The 18,001-nt window shown below is 44.6% G+C and overlaps 1 protein-coding gene and 1 long non-coding RNA gene across 5 annotated transcripts; both read right to left on the bottom strand.

Moving 5' to 3' along the window:
* LOC130538957 (NACHT, LRR and PYD domains-containing protein 12-like) lies at nucleotides 1-11,928 on the bottom strand. 4 transcript variants are annotated; one of them, XM_057057013.1, is made up of 10 exons: nucleotides 11,790-11,928; nucleotides 10,141-10,307; nucleotides 8,090-8,191; nucleotides 7,062-7,165; nucleotides 4,684-6,511; nucleotides 3,593-3,769; nucleotides 3,309-3,482; nucleotides 1,306-1,479; nucleotides 926-1,099; nucleotides 1-393 (listed from the first exon to the last, which is right to left on the bottom strand). In XM_057057013.1, exons 2-10 carry the CDS (start codon nucleotides 10,260-10,262, stop codon nucleotides 213-215), a joined length of 3,036 nt encoding a protein of 1,011 aa, XP_056912993.1. In that variant the 5' UTR covers nucleotides 10,263-10,307; nucleotides 11,790-11,928; the 3' UTR covers nucleotides 1-212. The 4 variants fall into 4 exon arrangements, with proteins under 4 accessions (XP_056912993.1, XP_056912992.1, XP_056912994.1 ...); XM_057057012.1 differs by lacking the exon at nucleotides 11,790-11,928 and adding an exon at nucleotides 10,793-11,200; XM_057057014.1 differs by lacking the exon at nucleotides 10,141-10,307 and having other exon boundaries at nucleotides 11,790-11,833.
* Nucleotides 11,929-13,030: 1,102 nt separating this feature from the next.
* On the bottom strand, nucleotides 13,031-17,558 carry LOC130538959 (uncharacterized). Its single transcript, XR_008954008.1, has 4 exons — nucleotides 16,858-17,558; nucleotides 14,858-15,031; nucleotides 14,479-14,651; nucleotides 13,031-13,949 (listed from the first exon to the last, which is right to left on the bottom strand). It is a non-coding gene; the product is annotated as an uncharacterized LOC130538959 (long non-coding RNA).
* Between the last annotated feature and the right edge of the window lie 443 nt (nucleotides 17,559-18,001).

The following is an 18,001-nucleotide window of genomic DNA, read 5'->3' as shown; positions in this document are numbered from 1 at the left end:
TAAGAAGGTCCAAATGAGTTTTATTTCGGGGGGCAACACAAGACAAACAGTCCTGGACTGCGGGTAACTCTCCTGAAAGTCCACCAGCGCTTTTTAAAAACGGAATTCTTCATCTATGGAGGGAGTAGACGGCAGATGTTTCCACAGATGCTCTTCACCAGTGGTCAGTGAGTGATGCAGCAGATGAGCGGGAGTTGACTGGCTTCAACCAGCTACTGACTCAATGTCTCCAGCCCATAGTGTGGATTCTCTACGAGAGCAGACAGCAGCTTCACTCCTGAATCCTGCAGCTGGTTCCAACTCAGGTCCAGTTCTCTGAGATGGGAGGGATTGGACCTCAGTGCCGAGGCCAGAGAGTCACAGCTGATCTTTGATAAACTGCAGTAACTTAATCTAAATAAAGAAGGGAAACTTTTATAAGGTTATAAGTGAAACCAGTATTAATCTGAAAGGTTAATCAAAGGCATGATCTGTAAATATTTAATTTAGTTACAGGTTAAAAAATGATAGTAATATGTAATGACCACAATTCCAACCTCTCAGGTTTGCACTGTTCCAAAGGAGAATATATATTGTTCTGGCCCTCACTCTTCCCAGGTTCTCCCCACCTCTCTCCCTCCCATCTCATCATGGAGATCCATCTCACCTGTGGCTCATCTTTAAAGGCACAACCTGTCTTAGATGACTTCCTGTCTCCCTCACCATCTCCCTCCTCGTTGGCTGGTGTCTACCAGGCACCCTCACCTAGTTTTGTCTAATTTTGGTTACCATCTGTCGGCTTTTTCATTGTCCTTAAATCAATTTATCATGAATAAGTGGTCCCCGTGTGGCCCTCCCTCCTGAAGGAACTGGGCACAACACACACACTCAGAAAGTGTGAGGACCCTCGGATGGAATAATGGACATTTTTGAGAATGGTGTTTACCTCAGAGTTTCCAGTCGGCAGTTTGGAAGGTGGAGAAAACCACAGAGCAGCTTCACTCCTGAATCCTTCAGCTGGTTCGCACCCAGGTCCAGTTCTCTGAGATGGGAGGGATTGGACCTCAGCGCCGAGGCCAGAGAGTCACAGCTGATCTCTGATAACCTGCAGTCAATCAATCTGAAAAATGCAGGATGAGGTTATACGGTGCAGGTCTGCATGTTATCTGCGTCAGTACTAAACCTACGTTAGTTCTTAGTTGGGTCAGACCTGAATTCACGATATTCCAAGGAATTTTTTTAATGTGGTGCATCACAGCAGTGTTGAGAACAGCCTCACTTCACCATCTTAGCAGCTGGTATATAGGTAGAAAAATGAAGACTGACCTGAGCCTCTCCAGTTTACAGTTTGGACTCTCCAGTCCAGAACAGAGCCGCTTCACTCCTGAATCCTGCAACTTGTTGTCGCTCAGGTCCAGAACCCTCAGATGGGAGAGGTTGGACTTCAGAGCTGAGGCCACAGAATCACAGCTGGTCTCGGATAAACTGCAGCCACTTAGGCTAAAATAACAATTATTTTGAGAGAAGATAAATAAAAATCAACATGTACCAGAGCAAAACACAGCTTACAAGCAACAAACCTCTGGTCCTGCACCGGCTTATCTGCCGTATGTTCCTATTTTGGGTTCTTTCAGGGCGGTTGGACAAGATCTCCAGCGTATGTAAAGTGTGTGTAGGTCAAAATACCTTCCAAGTTTGTGAGACCACATTTCTCAATAGCACTCAACTCTTGTCAGGAGTTGGGACAAAGCGACCCACTCCTGACAGCTTGTGGGCGATGCTGCAGCGACCCTGCAATCCCTACACTCTCTGGTGAAACCAAATCAAAGGTTTTAGACACTGCTGGATGCTGGAAGGGTGGCTATAGTCTGGACGCATCGTTCCCCTGACTGCACATTTCTCCAACAATGATTGGCAGCTGGTGTCACTTGTTCTCCAGATGAGAGAAGGAAAGAGAGCCCCCCCACAGTGTGTTTGATTGCCCCACTGCGAGCTCAATGCTGCCAGAAAACATTGCAGGAGCATCAATTCCCCTCAGGGCATCAACAAGGAGCTCAGGAAAAGGTGCAGCTGCCACCTACTAGAGACAAGCACACTGAGCTGAGATTCAAAGCCCTCTCCTCCCAAGAGAAGAGCTTGTTTGTTGGAGGCTCTTCTGGGCGATACCTGGTGCCACAGCTCCAGCTCAGCCCGTCTCTGGAGCTGAGGTGGAGCTTAGCAAGTTTCATGGTTCTCCACCACTTCCTCTCGCTGAGGACCTTCTCAGCTGGTGGTTTCTGCTCCACCTTCCAAGTTGAGCAGGTGATACTTCTGCATTCCTGCCACCAGTGTCTCTGCAGAAAGACTCTTCTCTACTGTTTTATATTATATTGTATAAAATTAGGATTTTTGGCTGATCTCTTAGATGTTGTTGACTAAGAGCAGGTTTTTCTTTAATAACATAGAAAGATTCGATGAGAAGAGCAAATGTATTATTTTATGAGCTACTTCCACTACTATTATATACACATACTTCCATATTGTCTTAGATTGCAAGCTGCATTTATTGCATCGTTCATAGAAAGTCATATTTGTGAGGAGAAAAACTCAAATAAGGTCATTTTCTTTAATGACCATTACAAAAGAAGGAGGCGATGAACAAACAGATTTATGTAAAAATGTGTGAAAACTTATGGATGGAAACCTTTTTAAAATGGTTGCATTGTGTAGAATCGGTGTAGAATCAACTTGTTGACTTCTGATTTGGACTCCAATGGAAGTGAGGTGCAACAATTGTGGATGCTGAAAGCTTCAGATCTTCATGAAGGTTTCTGTGGTTGGACTGACCTGCTGCCCCTTTAAGAGGGAGGCAGGTTTGGGCTTCTGGCTGGAATGAAGCCACCTAAGATGAGAATGACTGCAGGCTTTTGCTACCAAGGTTTAACAGGGTGCTCACTTCACACTTGGGCTTTTCTATTTTTTGGGATGGCTTTTCTCAGTAGAGAAGGGGCATGGCACACTGCAGCAGCTTCCTTTTTGGGTTTTCTAGTTTTCCTTCTGATCTTTAAAAGACAGGAAGAACCATTTTTGATTGGTCTGAATGTTTGGGCGGTTTTGTGGCCAGCCTAAAATAAAACAAGACAAATCTACAACTGATACTTCCTTTCTAGTCATTGATGACCATCCTCACATGGGACAGATTTCCACAACCAATTTAATACTGCAAATCTGTCCTGTGTGGTCTTTTTTCTGAGAACTGTAACACTACGTTTATAACAAAGATCAAACATGTAAACAGTTATTGTCTAACTAGTTACACCTGGGAAAGTACTGGATCATCTCTGACTGACCTGAGAGTCTCCAGCTCACAGAGAGGATCCTGGAGAAAACCACAGAGCAGCTTCACTGCTGGATCCTTCAGCTGGTTCTTACTCAGGTCCAGAACCCTCAGATGGGAGGGATTGGACCTCAGTGCCGAGCCCAGAGAGCCACAGCTGATCTTTGATAAATTGCAGTGTGACAGCCTGGAAAAGGAATAAATGGGGCAAATAAAAACACATTTCTAATTCTGAAAATGAAGAGAAAAGCAGAAAATGTAAAGAAATTTAGAAAAGACCAACAGAGGCCTCCTGACCTGAGCGTCTCCAGTCTGCAGTTTGGATGCATCATTGCAGAAGACAGTAACTTTACTCTGGCATCTGTCAGGCTTTCGTTCTTGCTTAAGTCCAGCTCCCGTAGATGAGAAGGGTTTGACGTCATTGCTGAGGCCACAACTTCCCAATGACTCTTTGAAAGAAAACTACCAGACAGTCTGTTGTGTATGAAACAAAAATAGTGAGTCAAACTTTGGGATTTCTAATCAACTTATCTGAGAATCTACCTCAACACAAATGTAGCTCATTTCCTGGAAAAGCTAAATTCAACACCGTAGAGCAACAGTTTGAACGACCATCAGATCTGAAATGCAACTGAATTATTCTCAACATTTGTCTTATTTTAGAACAGCTCATAATTACTCAATATTTAAAATGATTGTAGCAAATGGTTTAAAGAAACGTGCATCTATCGGCTCTTTGGATATTTTGCATTTCATCCAATTTGTACGATGGTGCGTCAAGTCTTAATTCAGCGATCCGATCGATGACATCAGAGTCTCTGGTTGCATCGATTGCCCTCAGCTTCTGTTCTATCTGCCTGTTTCCCTTCAAATCATTTTCACTGCACCTTTTGTTGCTAGTGATGAAGTTGCCACCTAACGGGTGTGGAAAGGCTCAAACAACTTTGTGGGTCACATAAAGGCTCCAAACGGAACCGCCACAAAGACCTAAAACACCCATTTAAACCAACGAGGCCGGCTGTTTTTACGTTGAACAAATGAAGCAAAATAGTCACGAGTCATTAGTTAAAATGTGTTTTTCTGTAGTTTGAATACGATGTATACAAACAAACAAAAGTGATTTAATGACATGACAGTAATTTCATGATAGTCAGTTAACTTGTGGCTCCTATTATTCCTGCCTTATGTTGGTTTGTCTGGATTGACCTTTGAACTTATATCCAGCCAGTGTTGAACATTTCTGGATGAATTGTTGTTGTTTTTAATTTATGGACGCTGCAATGGAAATAAAGAATTGAAGGAATGACCACTGGAGGGGGTATTGCTACCTGACATGATCCACTCGCTTGATTTAAACGCCGATGTCCGGCCCCAAAATCTTTACTTACTCGGCCTTCCTGCAGTTCCTCACAGCTGGAATCAGGCGACGTCGTCCCTCCTCTGAGGTGTTGTACTGCTGCAGGTTCAGCTCATCCAGAACCTCCTCTGACATCTGCAGCAGGTAGGCCAGAGCTGAACAGTGGATCTCTGACAGTGTCCTCTTTGATATCTCCCCTGGCTTCAGGAACTCTTGGATCTCCTGATGGACTGACTGATCCTTCATCTCCATCAGACAGTGGAAGATGTTGATGCTTCTGTCTGGGGAGATTTTATCACTGTTCAGCTCCTTCAGGTTGTTGAGGACCTTCTGGATGGTTTCTGGGTGGCTGTTCCTCTGATCCAACAGTCCACCCAAGATCCTCTGATTGGACTCCAGAGAGAGACCATGAAGGAAGCGAACAAACAAGTCCAGGTGGCCATTTTTACTTTTGAGAGATTCCATTAGTGCTCTCCTGAGGAAGCCATCAAGAGATGTGACTGGATTGTTATTTGTGTACAACCATGTAAACCTGGAAAAGTCGTTTGGTTTCGAATATTCTAGGAACTGACTTATAACCGCTGTGTCTTTCCTGGTGTAACGGTGGAACATGTAGACGGCAGCCAGAAACTCCTGAATGCTCAGATGAACAAAGCAGTAGACTGATTTCTGGAAGATCACACCCTCTCTCTTGAAGATCTCTGTACAAACTCCTGAGTACACCGACACCTCGGAGACGTCCAGTCCACATCGCTCCAGGTCTTCTGAGTAGAACATGATGTTTCCTTTCTTCAGATGTTCAAACGCCAGCCGACCCAACTTCAGAAGGAGTTCTTTGTCAGCCTCAGTCAGTTCCTCTGGTCTCTGCTTTCCTCCATACTTCTGCTTCTTCCTCTTTATCTGAACCCTCAGGAAGTGTGAGTAGAGGTCAGTCAGGGTTTGGGGCAGCTCTCCTCTCTGGTCTCTGGTCATCATGTCCTCCAGAACTATAGCAGTGATCCAGCAGAAAACTGGGATCAGACACATGATGTGGAGGCTCCTGGAGGCCTTGATGTGTGAGATGATTCTCTTGGACAGATCTTCATCACTGAACCTCCTCCTGAAGTACTCCTCCTTCTGGGAGTCAGTGAAGCCTCGTACTTCTGTGATCCTGTCAACACACGAGGGAGGAATCTGATAGGCTGCTGCAGGTCTGGAGGTGATCCAGATGAGAGCTGAGGGAAGCAGGTTCCCCTGGATGAGGTTCACCAGGAGCACGTCAACGGACGATACTTGTGTGACATCAGAGATGAGCTGATGCTTGTTGAAATCCAGTGAAAATCTGCTTTCATCCAGGCCATCAAAGATGAACAGAAGTTTCCAGACAGTCAGATCTTCTGCTCTGATCTTCTGTAATGTTGGATGGAAAACATGAAGCAGTGAGAGAAGACTGTGCTGCTCATCTCTGATCAAGTTCAGCTCCCTGAATGAGAGCGGAAGCACCAGACTGATGTCTTGGTTCTCCAAACCTTCTGCCCAGTCCAGACTGAACTTCTGCACTGAGAAGGTTTTTCCAACGCCGGCGACACCATTGGTCAGAACCACTCTGATGTGTCCCTGTTGCTCAGATAAGACTTTGAAGATGTCCTGGCACTTGATTGGAGTGTCCTGGATGTTCTTCTTGGAGGTTCTCTCAAGCTGTCTCACCTCATGTTGTGTGTCCACCTCCTCACTTTGTCCCTCAGTGATGTAGAGCTCAGTGTAGATCTTGTTCAGCAGGGTTCCACTTCCTGCTTCATGAGTTCCTTCAGTCACATGTTCACATCTTCTCTTCAGACTCATCTTATGACCTTCTATCACCTCCTGCAGTTCACCACCCTCTAAAACAAACCATCTTTTAAATCATTTTACAATTGTCATCTACAGCAGTAACACAGATGTCCTCAACTGGAAAATATTCTGTCATGTTTGAATGATAGAAGCAACAGTCGGGTAATGACCCATCTTACTGTCAGTTTAAATGTTATGTCTTCTTATGTACACCTATTCTTTTATTTCATTGGGTTTCAATGTAATTTAGTCTATAACAACCATTTCCATGTCTTCCAAGAGTTTGCTTGGACTAAACAGCTGGTAAAAGCTGGATGATATTTAGAAAAACACATCAAACCTTCTCCAAACACATCATACTCAGCAGACCCATTGTCCTGTAAAGGTCACCTGCCTTCAGCTCTTTAACACTTTCCAGAACTAAATGACTAAATGTTGCTAAATACTGTCTAAGCATTTAGGAAGGTCTTCAGAGGGTCCAGGGGTTCCAGTGGAACCAAACAAGTGCTCTCTGGATCTTCTCTTGCACATTGTAAATACACAAGTTGTTCCTTTATTCCGACCCAAAAGTATCTTATAAATACAAATGTACGAGCTTACGTGAGACGCTGTTGTTCAGGTCGGCGGTCTGCAGTTCAGTTCTCCGTTTCTTTTCACCCTCGGGACAGGAGGAATCTCCAATGGAAGCAGACCGTTTCTGACACCTGTCAAAAATGGGAATAGTGGTTATACATGTCTACTGGGCGTTAGCAACGCCTAAGAAAGGCTGCGTTCACTTCTACTTTCAGTTTGCTCTGACAGTTGAAGATTGAATGAACACTGAGCAAAAAATATAAAGTTATTTACGTTCTAACAAGCTTGTTTAGTTGGAGAAAAGTGAATTTGATCTAAGTGTTTAGTGGCTTTTCTTCATTGTGAATTTATGTTAAAAATAAAAGTGCCAAATCAGGAATATAAACTCATAGAATAGAACAAAAGTTCTCCATTTATGCTCCAAATACAGTAGTCTGGTCTCTGAAACTGATCATTAAATAGCACAGAGGTCACGCGTATTCAAAAGCTTATTTCAACCATTTAGAAATGACTGATATTGTTGTCTATGGGTTTATTAGAACCAGGAGCCTATAAATAGACTTTTTAATGAATTTTCATGACATGTGGTGGAACAGTGTGGCAGAACAAGCTGCACAGACCTGCCATGTCTTACCCATCCGTATCTAAATGGAGAGCTGGAGCACTCTGCAATGATGGATATTGTTGGGAAACTTCAAAATATATGCCTAGGAATTTTTGTGAGATGATGTTAACCCATGTAGGAGAAATGACCAGTTAAAAACAGAAGCAATTTTCAGTTTTAAAAGATTTACCACACTAAAATTAACATGGGAGTTAATGGGAGCGAACGCCTGACATGTTGGTGCACCGTTTCATTTTAAAGAGCTGATGAATTTCATTTTTCACGATAGTGGAGGCTAATACCTACAAAATGGTGTTTTGTATGGTTGTGAAATGTTCAAAGGCAGAGTTATGTGGTTCAGAAAACCTTACTTTAAAGGTGAGCCTTGAGGTCTGATACCAAAGTTTAAAGGGTGCCACACAAACACATCATCACGCTTTAGTTTTCTTACATTTGGTCTGAACTTCTGAAGTTTATTAGTCCAAGTTTGGACCGGTCACTCTTCAGGGACACCCAGCTGGGCACTGTGGACTCTGCTCTGTCCCCGTCCATCCTGAGGAAACATCAGAAATAGTGATGAGACTGTGCTGAAGGTAAATAATCTGTAGAGGTTGGAGTTAAATAATCCCAATTCACTGCATTTTTATCAAACAGGAACATTTCTAATCCATTCTGGATAACAACTGAATCAATAAATCAATGATGCATGTCACGGAGGGAGGTGATCAGGACCCGAACGCAGGCCAGGACACAGTGGTAAAATGGTCGACCAAGCTTTATTAACAGTGGGGAGGGAGCACACAAGGAACACGAGGGCAGCCCTCCAGGGCTGCAGAGCACACGAGGGACACGAGGGCAACCCTCCAGGGCGCAGGGAACAGGGGCAGCCCTCCAGGGCTGCGGAGCACACAAAGGACACGAGGGCAGCCCTCCAGGACCGCGCAGGGCACAGGGAACATGGGCGGCCCTCCAGGAGAAACGAATCTGGAGCAGCCCTCCAGGAAAACAGGAATCTGGAGCAGCCCTCCAGGAGACAGAGCAGCAGGAGCGGCCCTCCAGTAGACGCAGAGCAGCAGCACACAACAAGGGAGACGAACAGACAGCCTCGAGACCACCAGACACACTGACAAGACTAACAGCACCACCACACAACGCGAACAGAACACCCTGGCACTGACAGGCAGGCGCAACCTGCTTAAATAGGCAGCCCAATGTAAATTGCCTACAGGTGCGCCTGCCAGCAGTGCCAGCTGTAACCAATTGTGCCCCACACCACCCCCTGCAGCACAATGACCGACACAACCCCAAAACCCTGACATTACCTCCCCCTCAACGGGCGCCTCCTGGCGCCCTACAAGGACCATCAAAGTAGGCACAAAAGAAGCGACGGGGAAGGTTACTGTCAGGGAAGGGGAAGGGAGGAGTTGTGTCTTTAGCTCCACTGCATCCTGACCCGCCGGGTCCACACTGGCCAGGGTGTTCTGTCACGTGTTGCGTGGTGGTGCTGTTAGTCTTGTCAGTGTGTCTGGTGGTCTCGAGGCTGTCTGTTCGTCTCCCTTGTCGTGTGCTGCTGCTCTGCGTCTACTGGAGGGTCGCTCCTGCTGCTCTGTCTCCTGGAGAGCCGCTCCAGCTTCGGGTTTCCTGGAGGGCCGCCCTTGTTCCCTGCGCCCTGGAGGGCCGCTCCAGCTTCGTGTTTTCCTGGAGGGCTGCTCCTGCGTCGTGTCTCCTGGGGGGCCGCTCCAGATTCGTTTCTCTCCTGGAGGGCCGCCCCTGTTCCCTGTGCCCTCCGCGGTCCTGGAGGGCTGCCCTCGTGTCCTTTGTGTGCTCCGCAGCCCTGGAGGGCTGCCCCTGTTCCCTGCGCCCTGGAGGGTTGCCCTCGTGTCCCTCGTGTGCTCTGCAGCCATGGAGGGCTGCCCTCGTGTTCCTTGTGTGCTCCGTGTTCTTTGTGTGCTCCCTCCCCCCGTTAATAAAGCTTGGTCGACCATTTTACCACTGTGTCCTGGCCTGCGTTCGGGTCCTGATCACCTCCCTCAGTGACAGAACACCATGGCACCCTGCATCTGTATCATTTTCATGTTTTCAGAGTTTAAGCTGCTTTTTTAACTGTTCCCTGCAGTGAGAAAAGAACTGGAACCTTTTCCAGCCCCTCATCCTGCAGCACTGAATGTGCTCTAAAGTTCTTTCCAGAGCAAACGTCTCTGCACTTGCAGCAACATGTTGTAGTCATGGATCCGTGAGGAGAACCGGATACAGGAAACGCCCCCACTTTGATCCCAAAACCCAACTGGTGGCCAACGGTGGTCCGGCAACGATGGGGACGCTGGTCCATCGGGCCCACAACACTGGTTTTCCACAGGCCAACATGGTGAAAGGACTGTGCACCATTTCATTTTAAAGAGCTGGTGAATTTCATTTTTCACGATAGTGGAGGCTAATACCCACAAAATGATGTTTTGTATGGAAATGTTCTAAGGCAGAGTTATGTGGTTCAGAAAACCTTACTTTAAAGGTGAGCCTTGAGGTCCAATACCGAAGTTTAAAGGGTGCCCTTTGGACCTGTCGCTCTTCAGGGACACACAGCTGGGCACTACGGACTTTGCTCTCTCTCCTCTTCCATCACACATTCGCTCATTTTTAAATGTGAGTCTAAACGGTGAAGCAGGAACAGTCTGCTGACACAGAAAAGAAGATTAAAGAACATGATTCTCAGCATGAAGACAAGCAGAGGTCTGTCCAATGACGTATTGTCGGCTCATTCACATCAAAATCTATTATATGATGTCACCCTGTACATCATACATGCCACATATATATCGGAAAAAAGTTTTGGGACATCTTAAAAGTTTACACCATGTTAAACATAAAATAGTTGTGGAAAAAATTTTCTCCTGGGTGTTTCAAAAGGTGCGGTGGCATTAGACGGACGCACACAAATACAAATTAAATCATTTTTTATCTGGTTATGGTTTACAAGAAAACCTAAATTCTTTCAAGATGTCAGTTCTCAACATTAAGTTCAACAAATAAGATGAGAATGCATTCAAAACTAAACAGAAATACGTCATCACATCATCAAAGTGGGTCAAATGCAGCATCATCTTCTGTCATCTCAGACAGGATTCCAAGAAGAGGATCTTCATTTTCAACAACGCACCTTGACATCTCATCATGGCTCGTCTGTCAGATTACAAGCAGCTTTTTTTGATCAGGCGCATCATGTTTCTCACGAACACATGATGGTGCTGGAAAAAACATTTGTAGCCTGACCTAGAGGTCAAAACTCTGCATGGCGTGCACAGCTACTAGTTGCAGCTGCTGGTTGTGGCGGAGGAGATCCCAAACATATCTAGCAAGCTTGTTTTGGAGCAGAGCTTGTCCACCACCTCTGACCCCACTCATCACAGAAGTCCCACCATATCCATGGCCAGGTGTGTTGGCAGCATTGGAGCCAGCCTCAGGAAAAAGGTGTGTCAATATCTCAGAAGTGATGCATCAAGTTGCCACGACCCAACAGAAGTCAAGCAACCCAACATGCTGAATAGAATAGATGACACACAGCAAAGGGCAAAAAAAACACCAATTCTGCTCAGACTAATCTTATCTGACCACATGTACAGGACCAAAAATATCAAAACACCATGGGTTTAGGTTTCCTTTTGTTTTCTTGACTGCTTCATTCAAAACAGAACACATTTCATAAATCCATAATAACAAATTCATATTCCACAAAGAACCAGTTGTTAAAACAATCAAATGGAATGCCTTGATCTCTCCCTCTTTCCATACTCTCCTTTTTTAATAAAGGATTGATTGTCCCCCTGGTGGAGGGACAAAGAGAGGAGGCTAAAACTTCCGCGTTTGTGTCCCTCTTTCCGTGGATTTTTCCACTAACTGCAAATAATATTGTCGACTTATTGTGAGTATTAAAATGTGCTTCCTCAACCTCTAAAATGTTGGCTCAGGGTTAGCGGAAAACGCAGTTAGAGGAAACACGCTACAAAGTTTGATCATCCGTCACAACATTCCCGTCGACCAGCCGCAATGTGCGTCCGAAACACGCGCACGCTCATTGCGAACACGCAGCTTATTAAGCCGCATCTCGCAGCGGAACATTGATTCGAGACGACAGCAGTGAAAGAACCAAATGCTACCTGAATATTAGAGGTTTTCCATCAGGGCTCGGTCACTCAAGATGGAGCCCGAAGTTGAGAACTTTCACTTTCGCTTCTTCTTCCTCTACACGTCACGTGTTTGTGTTTTGATTGCGTCATATCCAGCACAAGCGCCTCTCTTCAGAACAATTTGGTCCATGTTTTAACTGAAATACTGGGAAACAATTGGAGTTCCTCTGACAGATGTTCGTTTTTGGCTGCGGAATCAAACTGGGTCAACTTTTTGATCTATAGGATCCCCTCTGGTTCAAAGTGTCCCCTATAGGATATTAACAGTACTGACCTTTTGGGGGTTGCACACACCTCTTAATGGTGACGGCACCAACGGAGCTGATCCAGTTGTCATCAGCTGGCCAGTCTGACTCCAGCTCATTAGGGGAAATTTGCTGATCTGGAGGAGAAGCTTTCAAAACTTGACGGGCTGTAATTTTGGAATCAGCGTGCCAATTTTATTTTTAATCAGAATAATTTAGAATAATTTCAACAGGATATTTTCAAATTGTTCCCCAGTGTAACTTCACCTGAAATTGTGGACTCCAGAATATCACCATTAAATCCATTTAATCACTTAATAGCTGTGGAATTTGAGCCATGAGAAAAATATCTCTCCATCACGATTTCCAGAATGTTTCATCAATATCTGAGATTCTTCGAAAGCTTCGCTGGTGTTGGGTTTTTTGCTTCTGCTTCATTTTCAGGCGCAGTTCTTTTATTTTTAAATCAAATCAAATCATCTTTATTTGTAATGTCTGTTGTAGTCAAACTTGGTGCTATGCAGAATCCCAGGGCCTGATCCCTAACAATCAACAGGAAAATCTCCCCTTTAACAGGAAGAAACCTTGAGCAGGACCAGGCTCATATGGGGGGGGGACCCTCCTGCTGATGGGGGGTGGGTAGGGAGAGAGGAGGAGAAGGGGGAGGACAGGTAGAGGAGAGACAAGGCAGACATCATTCAGTTCATTTTAAAACCCACTACATTAGATATTTTGAATAGCTGGTGCTGGTAATCGGAAGGATAAAACTATTCTGTAAAAATGTATATTTAGCTTTGTGAAATTGTGTCGTATAGGTCAAATAAGAAAACAAGATCAACTGCTGAACCAGTGCAATTTATTTTTAACGTGTAATCTCCACAAAGAAAGAAAAACCACAAACAAGTTTATAGTGGTCCAGTAATGCGCTCTAGTCATACACCAGTACAGTTAACAATAACTCATGTTTCCACCTGCTTTTCCATCTTCAGTGGGAATAATCCAGGGCGTTCTGGGCTTGAACAAAGGTATTAAAAGCTGGCTGAATGTCTGAGGTGACTGAAGGACAACACTTGGGCTTTTCTCAATAGAGAAGGGGCACGGCACAGTGCAGCAGGTTCTCATCTTTAAATTTACTGTATTCATGGGAGATTTATTTGGTCATTTTGCTTCTTTTTATTTCCTATTTCCCACATTTATTCATAGTTTTTATTAGATTGCAATAAATCCTATAACATTGAACAGACTGACTAAAGTCAAATGACCTGCGGTTCCCACCGATAGCCGTCATTCTGATGGGTTTTTGCTGGCTGCAGCTGAAATATTCCAATGCTCCATGTCACAGAGACAGTAAATACTAAACCCTAAAGATTCTGAAGGCATGATGTAAAATAGTAACGTATATATAATACAGACATTTGAAGAGACAATTAAGAGAATGTTTTCATGCTTCTAAGAGTGGCCGAGGAGCCATTTAGAACTTTATAAAGATGCATTGTGTGATACCAGGAACTAATTTAACTTCAAGGCGAAGCTGCTTCTGCTTTGTCGACCATCGACTGATCTCCTGAAAGTCCACCAGCGCTTTTTAAAAACTGAATTTTTCATCTATGGAGGGAGTAGACGGCAGATGTTTCCACAGATGCTCTTCACCAGTGGTCAGTGAGTGATGCAGCAGATGAGCGGGAGTTGACTGGCTACAACCAGCTACTGACTCAATGTCTCCAGCCCATAGTGTGGATTCTCTACGAGATCAGACAGCAGCTTCACTCCTGAATCCTGCAGATTGTTGAGGCTGAGGTCCAGTTCTCTGAGATGGGAGGGATTGGACCTCAGCGCCGAGGCCAGAGAGTCACAGCTGATCTCTGATAAGCTGCAGTTCCTTAATCTAAATGAAAAAGGGAAACTTTTATAAGGTTATAAGTGAAACCAGTATTAATCTGAAAGGTTAATCAAAGGCAAGATCTGTAAATATTTAATTTAGTTACAGCTTAAAAAATGATAGTAATATGTAATGACCACAATTCCAACCTCTCAGGTTTGCACTGTTCCAAAGGAGAATATATATTGTTCTGGCCCTCACTCTTCCCAGGTTCTCCACCTCTTTCCCTCCCATCTCATCATGGAGATCCATCTCACCTGTGGCTCATCTTTAAAGGCACAACCTGTCTTAGATGACTTCCTGTCTCCCTCACCATCTCCCTCTCGTTGGCTGGTGTCTACCAGGCACCCTCACCTAGTTTTGTCTAATTTTGGTTACCATCTGTCGGCTTTTTCATTGTCCTTAAATCAATTTATCATGAATAAGTGGTCCCCGTGTGGCCCTCCCTCCTGAAGGAACTGGGCACAACACACACACTCAGAAAGTGTGAGGACCCTCGGATGGAATAATGGACATTTTTGAGAATGGTGTTTACCTCAGAGTTTCCAGTCGGCAGTTTGGATCCTGGAGAAAACCACAGAGCAGCTTCACTCCTGAATCCTGCAGCTGGTTCCCACCCAGGTCAGTTCTCTGAGATGGGAGGGATTGGACCTCAGCACCGAGGCCAGAGAGCCACAGCTGATCTCTGATAACCTGCAGTATTCTAATCTGAAAAATGCAGGATGAGGTTATACGGTGCAGGTCTGCATGTTATCTACGTCAGTACTAAACCTACGTTAGTTCTTAGTTGGGTCAGACCTGAATTCACAATATTACAAGGAATTTTTTTAATGTGGTGCATCACAGCAGTGTTGAGAACAGCCTCACTTCACCATCTTAGCAGCTGGTATATAGGTAGAAAAATGAAGACTGACCTGAGCCTCTCCAGTTTACAGTTTGGACTCTCCAGTCCAGAACAGAGCTGCTTCACTCCTGAATCCTGCAACTTGTTGTCGCTCAGGTCCAGAACCCTCAGATGGGAGAGGTTGGACTTCAGAGCTGAGGCCACAGAATCACAGCTGGTCTCTGATAAACTGCAGCCCAATAGGCTAAAATAACAATTATTTTGAGAGAAGATAAATAAAAATCAACATGTACCAGAGCAAAACACAGCTTACAAGCAACAAACCTCTGGTCCTGCACCGGCTTATCTGCCGTATGTTCCTATTTTGGGTTCTTTCAGGGCGGTTGGACAAGATCTCCAGCGTATGTAAAGTGTGTGTAGGTCAAAATACCTTCCAAGTTTGTGAGACCACATTTCTCAATAGCACTCAACTCTTGTCAGGAGTTGGGACAAAGCGACCCACTCCTGACAGCTTGTGGGCGATGCTGCAGCGACCCTGCAATCCCTACACTCTCTGGTGAAACCAAATCAAAGGTTTTAGACACTGCTGGATGCTGGAAGGGTGGCTATAGTCTGGACGCATCGTTCCCCTGACTGCACATTTCTCCAACAATGATTGGAGCTGGTGTCACTTGTTCTCCAGATGAGAGAAGGAAAGAGAGCCACCCCACAGTGTGTTTGATTGCCCCACTGCAAGCTCAGTGCTGCCAGAAAACATTGCAGGAGCATCAATTCCCCTCAGGGCATCAACAAGGAGCTCAGGAAAAGCTGCAGCTGCCACCTACTAGAGCCAGCACACTGAGCTGAGATTCAAAGCCCTCTCCTCCCAAGAGAAGAGCTTGTTTGTTGGAGGCTCTTCTGGGCGATACCTGGTGCCACAGCTCCAGCTCAGCCCGTCTCTGGAGCTGAGGTGGAGCTTAGCAAGTTTCATGGTTCTCCACCACTTCCTCTCGCTGAGGACCTTCTCAGCTGGTGGTTTCTGCTCCACCTTCCAAGTTGAGCAGGTGATACTTCTGCATTCCTGCCACCAGTGTCTCTGCAGAAAGAGTCTTCTCTACTGTTTTATATTAGATTGTAGAAAATTAGGATTTTTGGTTGATGTCTTAGATGTTGTTGACTAAGAGCAGGGTTTTCTTTAATAACATAGAAAGATTCGATGAGAAGAGCAAATGTATTATTTTATGAGCTACTTCCACTACTATTATATACACATACTTCCATATTGTCTTAGATTGCAAGCTGCATTTATTGCAACGTTCATAGAAAGTCATATTTGTGAGGAGAAAAACTCCAATAAGGTCATTTTCTTTAATGACCATTACAAAAGAAGGAGGCGATGAACAAACTGATTTATCTAAAAATGTGTGAAAACTTATGGATGGAAACCTTTTTAAAATGGTTGCATTGTGTAGAATCGGTGTAGAATCAACTTGTTGACTTCTGATTTGGACTCCAATGGAAGTGAGGTGCAACAATTGTGGATGCTGAAAGCTTCAGATCTTCATGAAGGTTTCTGTGGTTGGACTGACCTGCTGCCCCTTTAAGAGGGAGGCAGGTTTGGGCTTCTGGCTGGAATGAAGCCACCTAAGATGAGAATGACTGCAGGCTTTCGGTACCAAGGTTTAACAGGGTGCTCACTTCATACTTGGGCTTTTCTCTTTTTTGGGATGGCTTTTCTCAGTAGAGAAGGGGCATGGCACACTGCAGCAGCTTTCTTTTTGGGTTTTCTAGTTTTCCTTCTGATCTTTAAAAGACAGGAAGAACCATTTTTGATTGGTCTGAATGTTTGGGCGGTTTTGTGGCCAGCCTAAAATAAAACAAGACAAATCTACAACTGATACTTCCTTTCTAGTCATTGATGACCATCCTCACATGGGACAGATTTCCACAACCAATTAATACTGCAAATCTGTCCTGTGTGGTCTTTTTTCTGAGAACTGTAACACTACGTTTATAACAAAGATCAAACATGGAAACATTTATTGTCTAACTAGTTACACCTGGGAAAGTACTGGATCATCTCTGACTGACCTGAGAGTCTCCAGCTCACAGAGAGGATCCTGGAGAAAACCACAGAGCAGCTTCACTGCTGGATCCTGCAGCTGGTTCCCACTCAGCTCCAGAACCCTCAGATGGGAGGGATTGGACCACAGCGCCGAGGCCAGAGAACCTACCCGACGAGCGAAAAGCTGTATAAGCCCAGCCAGTCGCGTCGCCGATTCAATCTTTCAACAGCCAATCATCCACGCGATTCAATCTTTCAACAGCCAATCATCCACGCGATTCAATCTTTCAACAGCCAATCATCCACGCGATTCAATCTTTCAACAGCCAATCATCTGCGCGATTCAATCTTTCGACGTGTTCCCCGCCTTAAATTAAACTGTGGTCTCAATCTTTGGAAAAGCCAATCGATCCTAGAGTTTATTTAGAATTGAAATATCTGCCCGCTGTTTATTCCGGACATCTCCATGGATTTTGACAAGGTACGTGCGCAAATTGAGGTCTCTTATTCGTTACGTTTTTTTTTCATTTCACAAAAAATATTACCGTAAATGCTTAATGCAATATGTCCAAGTCCTGTCAGGTGGTGTAACGCTAATGTAACTTGAACATATTTTAGTTCGGGAGTTTTGCAATAAAGTTTGCAGTTGCTGCCGGAGCTTTAGCTGGTTGTATTTTTTTCTGCCGATGAAATTGCTTGTTTTCTTTGGCAGTTGTACGCTGGAGTGCGTCGTTTCTGATTACTTGTTATAACATTATGTTATGTTATGACATTGCTCCCAGACAAAAGAAATGGCATGACCTTTACACTCAGGTGAAACGACCAACCAAAAACGACTTACATTAATCATTTCAGATAGCAGACTACATTTTTCCCTCAGGTATAGACAGAAAGGATATGATCTATCTAGATTTATAACTATTAGCAGGATAAAAATCCCTCGGAAGAACTTAACACGGTGAACTGTTACATTCAGTAGGGTGTTTACACATTTATTAGTCAGCTATTATGTTATGTGAAACAAGAGTACGATTTTTTTGTTGTTACAGATAGAAAAGTGCCCTCTGCAGCTGAGTTATGTTATGTTATAACATGACAGAAAATGTCTACCAAAAAAACCTCCAGCTGTGCCTCCTCCACCTTCAGCATGGCCTCCTCCACCTTCAGCCG

This window comes from Takifugu flavidus, chromosome 15 (genome assembly GCF_003711565.1).
Source record: "Takifugu flavidus isolate HTHZ2018 chromosome 15, ASM371156v2, whole genome shotgun sequence".
Taxonomy (NCBI): Eukaryota; Metazoa; Chordata; class Actinopteri; order Tetraodontiformes; family Tetraodontidae; genus Takifugu; species Takifugu flavidus.
This window is presented reverse-complemented; position numbering and strand designations above follow the sequence as displayed.

Coding starts and splice junctions, on each gene's coding strand:
- LOC130538957 (XM_057057013.1), bottom strand. CDS start 10,262: ATGTGTGATGGAAGAGGAGAGAGAGCAAAGTCCGTAGTGCCCAGCTGT. Junction 7,166..8,089: donor TTCAGAAGTTCAGACCAAAT/GTAAGAAAACTA, acceptor CATTTTTGACAG/GTGTCAGAAACGGTCTGCTT. Junction 6,512..7,061: donor CCTGAACAACAGCGTCTCAC/GTAAGCTCGTAC, acceptor GGTTTGTTTTAG/AGGGTGGTGAACTGCAGGAG.